The sequence below is a fragment of the Ahaetulla prasina genome, chromosome 3, assembly GCF_028640845.1.
Source record: "Ahaetulla prasina isolate Xishuangbanna chromosome 3, ASM2864084v1, whole genome shotgun sequence".
NCBI lineage: Eukaryota > Metazoa > Chordata > Lepidosauria > Squamata > Colubridae > Ahaetulla > Ahaetulla prasina.
In genome coordinates, this window is record NC_080541.1 from 120,930,769 (window position 1) to 120,942,857 (window position 12,089).

General features: G+C 37.4%; 1 protein-coding gene across 4 annotated transcripts in view; it reads left to right on the forward strand.

Moving 5' to 3' along the window:
• Positions 1–528: 528 nt before the first annotated feature.
• Positions 529–12,089, forward strand: part of RABGAP1L (RAB GTPase activating protein 1 like) — a 188,049-nt gene continuing 176,488 nt past the window's right edge. Inside the window, exons 1-2 of one of the 4 annotated variants that reach the window (XR_009154646.1) lie at positions 529–757; positions 10,745–10,928. Coding sequence is in view for 3 of the 4 variants with exons in the window: in XM_058178630.1 (XP_058034613.1) it covers positions 10,781–10,928 (148 nt within the window). In the remaining variant the exon portion in view is untranslated. Of the gene's footprint in view, positions 758–961; positions 1,090–10,744; positions 10,929–12,089 lie in introns of those variants that run through there. The other 3 variants (XM_058178630.1, XM_058178632.1, XM_058178631.1) reach the window with 3 other exon arrangements.

Genomic DNA, 12,089 nt, shown 5'->3' on the forward strand with positions numbered 1-12,089 from the left:
AGTGTTTGTTCCTTGGTTCTGATAATTAAAATATTTTTCTTAATTCTTGATAAAGCGAATTACACCCCCTTGAATTTAGACTCCAGATTAGTGAGAATGTTAATCATTCCTTCAGCTGGTTTACTTCAGTCAGCTTGAAGATGCTGAGTATTTGAAGTAATGAAAGCTAAGAGCAATATTGTATTCTGAACTTTAGCTCCGGGGACGACACCGGAACGAGGCAGAGACTTAACAAATCGAGTCGTGTCGGAGCAGGGAAGGAAGCATAATGAGGAAGGGGCATGGAGCCGCGGTCCCGTTCCTTGGTTAACTTTCGTGGCTCGATTCTGCAGGTCGTCCCAAATGCTACCGTTCCACCCTTCGTTGCTGGATTCCACCCTGTCAGTCAGGATAGTCGAGCGCGCCTTTGCACCGGCCTTAAGGCGCCTGCGCGGTTGCCGTGATGTAGGCTGGGGCGGTTCCTCCTGCCGGCTTTGCTCCGCAGTTCAGTTCTCCTCCGCCCCCTCCGCGGAATCGCCCTCGTCACCGCCGCCTTCAGCCGGGAGAGAGGAACGGAAGAGGCGCGCCTCCTCTTTTCCCTCCACGACGACAACAGCAGCAGCAGCAGCAGCAGCAGCGACACCCTCCCGAGGGAGCAAGCTCTGGGTGAGGGGCGACGGAGGCGAGGCTCCCTCTCCCGCCGGGGGCGCTGTCTTGCCCGGCGTGCGAAGTGGAGGTGATGTGCTAAAGAGGGAAAAGGAGAAAAGGAGCGTTATGAGTGAGTAGACTTCAGCTTGGACGCGCTGGGCAGCTTTCACCTTTAATTGGATTCACCCGCCTTTGGGGCAGCTGAATCCAATTGCTTTTAGTTTATTTTGGCTCCAGGTCCGGAATTTAGGTTTCCTCTCCTCCCAGCTCCAGATCCTTTTTTTTTTTTTAGGGGGATCACGGGACAGGCGCGGGTGAGAGTAAATTGGTACACTTCGTGGAGAGTTGACGTCCGCCTCCGAGAAAGAGGTCCAGCCGCAGAGGAGCCCAGTCCCGAAATCTCTTTGGCCTTGTAATTGCTGTCCGAACAAGCTGAAGGGTGGCGACCTTAGGCAGCTCCAAGTGCGTGGGCTGCCGAAATGAACTTTTGGGGCTGCTTTAAGCTCGTCGCGTATCTTTTCAAAAAGAAAGAACTTGGCTAGGATGAAGCGTGGCTGCCGGTGATGCTCGTCTTTTCTTGCGGCTTAGCGAGTCCGCTCCAGAACGCGATGGATGGGATCCGTGAGAAGGGAGGCATTATTTTTTGGGGGGGGGCAGAATCGCCGCCTTCTTAAGGTGAAGTTGAGTGGTGCTCTAGTGAGATATAGGAAATGCGTGATGAGAGGAAGGATGTGGTTCAGGCCTTTTTCCCCATGCAAAAAGCAGTGGTTTTTGTTTTTTTTAAAGTAGATGGTTGGGATAGAGAATAAATCGATTTTCTTTAGATATTATTTTGCAATTCGTTGTAAGGATCCAAAGATGAAAGTTTAATAAAGTTCTGTCAAATCTTGGGTATACTTAGTGGAACTGTGTAAAACTTCATTTACAGCAGAGAAGTGAACATAAACAAGCGTAAACTGGATCTAAATGCAATACGTAAGACTAGTTAATTTTGCTTTGACTGAAATTTACATGCATGTTAGCCTTGAAATTATGATAGGAAAGTCAGGGAGGACTTAGCAGGACTTTGCCAGTATTTCAGAGTGGACTGAGTTCTGTGAATTAATATATTTTAAAATATTAATGAACAGTTGTCACCCATATTTGTATAATTGCATTTAAAGGCAGATCTTATTAACAGGCTTTAGAATTGGTCAAGATTTTTATGAAGACTCATTACAAAGGCTACACATTAATTTATCGAATTAACCTAATTGCCTCAGTTTCCACAATATAATAAATCATAATTAGCCAACATATATGTGAATTCAGCAATAGTCTCTTATTGTGATAAAATATAAATGGCATGAAAATAATCCTAAGAAATATATTAGAAGCAGGCATTCTGAAAATGAATCTAGAGAAGTATTCATACTGTAGATACTTTTATGATGAACAGATAGCCAGTTTGGTGTAGTGATTAAGGGACTGGCCTAGAAATCTGGAGACCGAATATTAGGCTTCCCTTAGGCATGAAGGCAAGCCCAGTGACTCTGAGCCAGTCCAATCCACTTTACAGGATTGTGGTGGGGAAACTACACAACAGTATTAAGTACATTCATTGCCTTGAGTGTGTGTGTAAATACAAAAATCTAATAATTTAATAGAAACCTATAGCCCTGATAAGTTGATTCTGAAGAACATTTATTGAAGCAAGTTTTCTGGTCTAACTAGGATTTCGGGGAGTTACATTCCCAATACATTTAGAGCTGCCAGGTTGTAGAAGGCTATATTTAAAAGTTTTGTTGAACTGTTGAAAAGAAATAGGATTTATACTGTGGTGGAAATCTGTGTATGTTATGATTTGGAAAATCTACTGGAACAGTTTTCCCACTATAAATAAAGTATCTTGCATTGGAATGCAATGGAATGGTTGTAAATGCTAATAAAGCCTTAATTGAATGTGCTAGTTGAACATTAGAATTTATGCTTCGAATGGAAGATTGATGCTTTTTCCTTGATATTTCTAGTAAACGATTTCTAGTCATAGGCCTGAAAATACTCCATTTAAGACCTTGAAGAACCATATGAGGATAGGTAGCATTAAACTGACTGGCTCAAATGTTCATTCAGTGTAATATATGTACATTTCTATCTTCTGCGAAAAATGTTCAACTTCATTTGGTACATACTGAGGTTGTGGGGCATATTTTCAGTGTTTGAAGTTAATTTTTAATAAGTTAACTTTAAGCAAATGTACCACTACCAACACTTATAAATAAGATTTAAAATAGCAGGTTTGTAGCAGGTTTGTAGTTCATAATATATAAGAATTTATTACTGGTGACATGGATCAAGAATAAGACATAGCATGTCCTGTGATAGTTTAAAGTCCAGTGTGTGTTGTGATGTTTGTAATCTGTAACAGCCTATTTCTTAGAGTAACCTTTGCCATTTGTAATAGCAATCACTCCCCTCATTTACGTTTTTTTAAATATTGCATAAGATCTAAAAAACTTACTTCAAAAACATTTCATATTGTTACTTCACTGATTTCTAACTCTCTAATAATTCACAACAAATTGCAACAACAAAACAGATCAGTTTCAATGGGAAAATAATATCTGAATTGATCTTAAATATTTTTTTAAAACCAAACACTTCTGTATTGTTGAGAGTCTATATATTAGAGATATTTTAGCATAGGGGAATGCTCTAGAATCCTGAACACTGATACATTTTATGTTTTTGAAGGAAATACTTGTAATTAGGTATGTTCACCGCCTTAAATTAGATATAAAAAGGTAGGATAGAAGAAGAAGCAGCAAAAGAAATAGTTTTATATACTGAACTTGTACAAGAAGACTGGTTACATAAATAATGACATAATAAAGTCACCAAAATGATTCACTGGAACATCTGTAAAAATATCACATAATAATAATATAAAAAAATGGTGGGAACAGAGAGTTGAAAAAGTAGCCGACAATAAGCAGCTTAAAATATTGTGGTATTTCTGAATATAGACTGATAAAGTATTGGCTCATAACACACCAGGTATAACTGATTGTAAAGAAGAAAGTATGAATAATTATGTGACAACACTAGGGGACAGTAGAATAGAAAATAAAGAAGTGGCGAAGAGCACAAAGTATCAAGATCTGAAAATTGAAATTCAAAAATGATGGTATAAGTGGTTGTCTAAATCTTGTACACTTTTTGCTGAGTGTTATACCTTTTAAACTAAACACATTCTGAGTAAACATAGATAGACTAGAATCAGATAAAGCAACCTTCAACTATTGCAAAATTACCATTATTTTTCCTGAACTATTTTCTGTTTCTTAGGAAGAAAAAATTCTTACAGCTTTTCATTTTTTATTAGCCTTAAATTTTTATGTGATTATTATTTTCCTATGATTCCAGTATTAGTGATATTGAAAAATAGTACATTTATATGAATTTCTACTTCAGAATATAATATTTATGTTGAAAAACATGCATAAAATTGTCCTGTTCTTTGCTATACTGTATAGAAACTACTATATGAGCTTTTCAAAATATACTATTATTTCTCCTATATACGTTATTTGAGGAATAGAATTAAGAGAGGAAAGGAATTGAAGAGTATGCATGATGGAAAGAAAAGGTGTAGGAGTAGGAATTAAGATTGTAGAAGGGTAGGGTGGTGGGCCTAGAGTTGAAAAATGGAGGTAAAACTGTCCAATTAGCAGGCATTATTTTATCCTGAACATCTGAAGGAACAGACTGATCTGGAAACTTAAAATCTCCCCTACTTTCTTTACAGAATGTGAATTATGGATCCCCAAAAGAAAGCATAGGCCATACCTAATTTACCAGAAGATAAATTTGCATATTTATTCCCCCCCAAAACACATTGCGGTATGGCTTGCTTTCAGATTTGGTCAGAATAGAAGAAAACGATACAAAGCTAATCTTTAATAAGCATGGAGTACTTTTTCTTATACTGTCAGCAAGCTGCATGTACCACTCAACTGATGTTTTCTTATTTTAGTGGTGAATACCAACAGTTCATATGGTGCTTCTATCTTTGGCCTAACAAATTTGTCAAAATTCTCACAAAGAGCAACATGATAACAAAGCAACACACTTTCCATTTTGTTCATCTTGCAGAAAGAGAGTCTTCATTTTCTATAAAATTGCTCATTATGTAGGAAAGGCACAAGAAAAGGCATTGAAGGGTTTTAATTCTGTCTATAAATAGGATTTGTGGTTGAAACTCTAATTGCTAGTATTCTTTCATTATGGCTTACAATTTTCTACAGTAAAAATAAGTTACCAGGTGTTTCTCCAGTTCTGTCTTGCCAGCTGAAGCTTGATAGAATGTCTTTACACATATGAACAGAGAGACCAATTTGGGAACCTCTGCTTCACAAGGACAGGGTCAGTTGGAACACAAAGTATGAAAATATGACAGGCCAAAGATGATGTGAAATTGTCAGAATGGAAAGTTAAAGAAAAGAAATTGCGTATTTTAGGAATAAATGAGTTTAGGGTGTAATGGGACATTTCAGTTCAGATAATTGCACAGTTTACAATCTGTGCCTGAGATCACAGAAAGAAATTGTTATAATTGTTATATCTCAATAAATAACAAGATCATGCCATTACAGCTAGTGAACATCACTGTTTACCATAAGACATTGATAAATCATTTAGCAAATTGCAAGAGGTGCTAAATGCAATATCAGGGAAGGACATTGTATTGTTAATGGACTTCCCAGCAGTAATATATGACAGATGAACGTTTAGAGAGTGAAAAAATAGCCCATCATGAAATTATGAATTCAAAGTTGTTCCCTAATAGTATTGTGGACTACAAGAAAAGCCAATCAGTCAGTCCTGGAGCCAATGGCTGAGAAACCCCTAAGATAGTGATCAGTAAATACAAAGTTACAAATTCTACTCATTTGATGTGCATGGATGATGATTTAGAAAAATAAGTAAAATGTTTAATGAAGTTGAATAGAGAAAAAAGGAATATGTTGAATGGCTAAGATCAGAGGCTAATGGAATGTTCTTGAAAAAATCTTCAAGTATGGGATGCTAAACATTTTGGTTTGAAATGTTCTGTCTGTGAAACTACTATTTCAAATATAAAGCATGTTGCTTCAAGTATTTAGGAAGCTTTAGGCATTCCAAATTCTAAACATTCAGAATATTTAAAACACTAGATGTTCCTTACAATGGATTATCTTCCAAACATCTTTACAGGAATAATTTTAAGTACAACATTTGCACAACTCTTGACTATAACTTATTAATGGAGACATCAGATTGATGGGATTAGCCTATATAGTCAGCAGGAATCTAGGCTAGCTTTTAAATTATGCTTATTTAATTAGGATAATTAAATTTGCATAATTAATATGCTTTATTGTTCATGTTTGAGACAACACTGGCGATGTTCTAAAATTCAATATCTAAATATGTAGCGAGTGTTTAATATTGTGACCATATGAAGTTACATTTTTGTTTGAAAATCTATTGATTTCATTTTTCTACTCTTTAAAAAGAAAAGATATCAGTCTTTGATGTAGCAGAGAATGCAGCAGTTTGCATCTCTTTTTGTTATTAGTATGATGGCAGATATCATGTTTTTATAAGATGATTCTCTCCCACATGCCGTAGTGACATTTGGTATTATGAAAAAGATTCAGGAGTAATGCCATGGGGTGGGGGTGGGGGAGAAGACCACTGATGAGGAAGTATAGAATGCTGGGATGAAGCATATAACTGGATGACCAACATAAGTGCCTGGATGCCAATAGCTCAATTTTGAAATGAGTGATCTCCCTCCTCATCCCACAGTGTCATGGGAGTCTGAGATAGTTAAGCATAATGGTGGGAATGGTGGTGGAATGGATCCTCACCATATTTTGTGATATGTGGGAAATTTTCCAAATCACTTGGAAGAAGATGCAGCAACATCCTTGTCTTTAAAAAAACAGTGAACTCTTAAGGGAAGTTCTGGAAAGTAATCAAGAGAGCCAGGAAGCAGTGAAAAGTTGTGCTGTTGCTTTGACTGTTTGGTATGATAAATTAAACATCAACGCAAGAAGAATGTGTGTCTAATCTTTGTTGCCTCCTGTGATTGGAATCCATAAACATGAGATAGAAATGCATGGGATTCAATCTTGGCTGAGGAAGAAGGACAGAAAAATTAAAAACTTGAGCAGCAGAGACTCAACCTTTAATCACTACTAAGGCTAACAATTATCAGAAGGGTAATTCCAACTAACATAGATACTGTTGGCTGAGATTGCTTCAAAACAGAACAGACCAAAACAAAACAAAGCACCAGATAACATTTTATTTGTATTCCATCCTGCCTTTATTATTCTTACAAATAACGCAATGTGTTGAACATCCAACACACCTTCCTCCTCCTACTTTCCCCACAGCAACCTTGTCAGATGGATTGAGCTGGGAGAGAGTGACTGGCCCAAAGTCATCCAGCTGGCTTTCATGGTTAAGGTGGGACTAGAACTCCTGGTCTTCCGCACATTGCACAATTATTTTACCAACTGTGGCCTTTCTCTGGATCATAAAGCTTTACTGCATCACCCCTGCATTTTTACCTCTTGATTATTACAATACATTCTATGTTGAGCTCCCTCTATAGACCAGCTAGAAGCTTCAGCTGGTGCAACAAGTGTTTTCTTCCTCCATTACAGAAGAAAACCCAATTAACAGAGATAAATCAACTCAAGTACAATTTTAACAAACTGCCATATCCTTGACCGTATATAATTAAGAATCACCTAATGAAAAATCAATTATCAATAAAGTACTGTCAAATTACTAAAAGACTTTATCAGACATCTCAATTTTCGGTAAAATAAGATTTTATTGTTTCAATAATAATAGTAATTGTAAAAATAAATATTGTATTTTAAAATGGCATAAGTTTGTATCTTTTCCCAAAAACATTCTACTTAATTTGCAAGGTTTTGTACCATTATATAGTCAATGAATCATTGTGAATGCATAATGCATAATAATAGAATTTGAAAGCCAATTTGGTATAACCAGTTAAGACACCAATGTTCCTACTGTAGTAACTGGGGGACCATGAGTTCTAGTCCCATCTAATCCCGAAACCAACTGTGTAATCTTGGGACAGTTATGGAAGAAAACCATAGCAAACCACTTCTGAAATCTTGCCAGTAAAACTGTAGAGATTTATTCAAGCAGTTGCCAGGAATCAGTACTGACTTGAAGTTGTACAATTGTGCGCACCCCTCCACATCCACCCACACAAACACAGAGATATCTACCTCCTCATTGGAACACTTATCTATCAGATGTTTTCTATATTTATTTGAGCCTCCCTTCTGGTATGTTTTTGGATGGTAGCAATTTGTATTAAATTTCTGTCCTACCAGTTAAATACAATTCTCTTTTTAAGTACAGTAATCAGAAATAATTTGTATTTATAGCTTAGAGGGAAATACAAGTGTTGCAGCCATTTTTCAGTTCAGCAGTTTTTTTATTTTAACTGGCTGACTAACTTGTGCTCAAGGTGATAGTGAGTGATCAGTCTGCTGAGACATTATTAGGCACCTTGGAGCTAAAACCATTTGGTCTAAGAATAGAATTTGGAACTGTAAATTTAAAAGTGAGATCTCTCTTTGGACCCTGACTGTTCTCAGAAGAAGAATAAATGGGGAATGAAGTAAGAGAGGAGATCAGAAAGAGAAGTCAGTTAGTTGTGATATTGTGACGTCCTTCACTTTCTTTGGTTCTCAGCTTGTCTATTAAACAAATAAATTATGCTCTTGTAATCCTCAGGAACTAATTAAAAAATGACATCCTTTTGCAAGTCCTGATTCCCATATGTGAGCTAACATAAGTAAATCACATTAGAACAAAATAGAATAGTGAAAATATTTTTCAATATAGTATTAAAATGATGGCAAATGATAGTTTTAAAATCACTTAATGTGTGACCCCTTGCTTAGAAACAGAAATTCTGGTCCAAATTATGCATCTACGTTGAGGACTACTTGTAAAAGATTATCAATATTCAGTGATAAAAAGAGTTTATTAATACCTTTAGAACTATCGATAATCTGACTTTAATCTTAATCCTATAAGAGGTAAAGAGATTGAGCAAACCACATTCAAAACAATATACCATGCCATAATATGGGAGCAACACGAGGCTCCCATGTAACACCTATCCTGCGCGAGCTGCACTGGCTTCCGGTGGTCTTCCGGGTGCAATTCAAGGTGTTGGTTATCACCTTTAAAGCGCTCCATGGCATAGGACCAGGTTATCTACGAGACCGCCTGCTGCTACCAATAGCCTCCCATCGACCCGTGCGCTCCCATAAAGTGGGTCTCCTCAGGGTGCCGTCGGTCAAACAATGTAGACTGGCGACCCCCAGGGGGAGATCCTTCTCTGTGGGGGCTCCTGCCCTATGAATGAACTGCCTCCGAGAATACATCAACTTTCTGATCTCCGGACCTTTCACCACAAGCTAAAGACCTTTCTGTTTCATCGTGCAGGGCTGGCTTAATGAAGTTAATGAAGTATTGGGGTTTTAACATAGTTTTTATTATAATTCCTTCAGCCTTTAATTTAATTAGTTTTTAAATGTTTAAATGTTTAACTTTCCGATCTGTGCTTTTTACCTTGGCTGTAAACCGCCCTGAGTCCTTCGGGAGAAGGACGGTATATAAATTAATTAATTAATTAATTAAATAAATAAATAAATAAATCTTTATTGAACATATTGAGCCAAAGCCACCATCTGATGGAATTCCCCAAGGCTTTAGATTTGGTAGCTGCTGGTACCTGTTTCAGCAGCAGTAAATTCAGTTGAATGTTTTCTGAATTTGTTGATCAATCCTGCGCATTGGTTTGGAAGGATTTTGAAGCATTCCTCTCAAAGGACCCAGATTGTTGGGGGCAATAAGTTGACTTTGTATATAATATACAAATGGATGAAGACTATTGCTTGACATAGTGTAAGCCGCCCTGAGTCTTCGGAGAAGGGTGGGATATAAATGCAAATAAAAACAAAAACAAAAGATATTTTTGAGCTGTTTTGTATGAATTGCTTACTTCGGTTTTGCCAGAACATTTTATTTGGGCTAAGGTCAGGACACTCCAAAAAAATGAAATGTCTTTTGCTTCAGCCATTTGGTTATAAATTTATTTGTTAGTGCTCATGTTACCTTATTCACATTTATTTAAGCTTCATCTCACAAATACCTTGACATTCTCCTATGGAATTTGTTGACAGAATCCAGACTCCATTGTTCCCTGAGTGATTAGTTCTCCATTAGTAGTGGAGGCAGCATCCAGGAATGGGTTGTCCTCATCTGCTAGCCAATAGGACTGAGACTATCAAAGCTGCGAGGACACGCCTACACACGCCTCCCCAGCTTTTGTCTAGGTCCTAGCTGAAGACAGAGGTGTTTTTTTTGGTTGTTGCTTAGATCAATTACTTTCTGGATGTTTTTAAAGCTGCTGCTTGAAAGAACAACTATATATTTAAAATTGTAAATAAAAAGTTCTAAAGTGTCATATTTACTAAATTGTGAGTTCACCAAATAATATGCAAACTTAATTAATAGTATCTGTTTTCAGGAATTGATTATTTGGAAATAGCTTGATTATGTGAAAAAGAGATACAAAGGTATTTAATGAAGTTTAAGACATATTGTTGCTTGTGGAATTGTAATACTGTACTGATAAATGATGAAGGACGCGGTGGCTCAGTGGCTAAGATGCTGAGCTTGTCCATCGAAAGGTTGGCAGTTCAGCGGTTCAAATCTCTAGTGCTGCGTAACGGGGTGAGTTCCCATTACTTGTCCCAGCTTCTGCCAACCTAGCAGTTCGAAAGCACATAAAAAATACAAGTAGAAAAATAGGGACCACCTTTGGTGGAAAGGTAACAGCGTTCCATGTGTCTTTGGCATTTAGTCATGCTGGCCACATGACCATGGAACATTTTTGGACAGCGCTGGCTCTTTGGCTTTGAAATGGAGATGAGTCCCCTAGAGTCGGGAATGACTAGCACATATGTGCCAGGGGAATCTTTATCTTTACTAATAAATATTTTTCCTCTATTTTTTCTTCTAGAAGTTTCCAGATGAAGAACAACAAATAACACAAACCATGGAAAAGGTACTGAAAGATTTTGACAAAGGCCCGCAAGAAAATATTTCTGATTTTGTGGATTTGAGTGGCAATTGCCAACAATCTTTTGAAGAGGTTTCTGTGAACCAAAGCCCTATGCATATTCCACTTGATTCTCCCATCGCAGGTTTGTCTGTTTGTTTATTAAATTTGTGTACTGCCGATCCCATTTGAAGATGACTCTAAGTAAAGGTAGTCTTTGATTTACAACAGTTTAATGACGGTTCAACATTACAACAGCACTGAAAAAAGTTACTTATAACCATTTTTCACACTTATCACTATTGCAGCATTCCCATGGTCACATGAAAAAAATTCAGATCCTTGGCAATTGACGGTTGCAATGTTCCAGGGTCATGTGATCACCTTTTGCGACCTTCTGACAAGCAAATTCAATGGGGAAACCTTATTCACTTAACAACTATATTAACTAATTTAACAACCGCAGTGATTCACTTAACAAATCTAAGAAATGGGCAGAACTCTAAAATGGGCAAAACTCACTTAACAAATTTCTCACTTAACAACATAAATTTTGGGCTCAATTGTGGTCGTAAGTTGAGGACTACCTGTAATAGCAGAAATACTTTGTAAATTGTGTAAATACTGAAGGAGATGTTTAGGAAAAGATAAAAACATTCATAATGCATGTTCTTATTCGTATAATGATTGCTGAGTTTTACATTTGTTTATTTTGCTGAATTTTGCATTTATTTTAACATTCATTTTCATGTTTTTAGAAGGAAAAATATTCGAGAGAAGCTGCTTGAAACATATTTGCAGATAGTTGTCAGTACCTTTAAAATTTCAGATAGTTCTTGAGATATGACTGTAATGGGGCCTATCCATTATGTTTGCGTTTTGTGACAGCCATTAAGTACAGCATGTCACTTGATGATTCTCCCCATCCCTGCTCTCTCCAATATGATAATTAAATGAACGTATAGGTCACTCAATGGAGCATGGGCTGCCTAGGGATGGGGGAGATTCTTGGAAGACTAGCATAGGCCTAGGTCAGCCTGCCCGGGTCTTCCCAAAGGTCCCCATTCCCAAAGAGACTGATTCTCCGATTCCTGCCCCTTGGTTCCCCATATACCTTTTCCAACTGCCACTGAGTCCTCTCAAGCCTTAGGTTTGATTCCCATTCTATCAGGTCAAACCTCCTACTCCTCTCCTTTTGAAGAGCTCTGAGGCCTTCCAGGGTGCTGGAATAGATCACTTAATTGCATAACCATATAGTGCAAATCCAGAAGTGGCAGCGATATTTACAGCTACAATGCAATTCGGC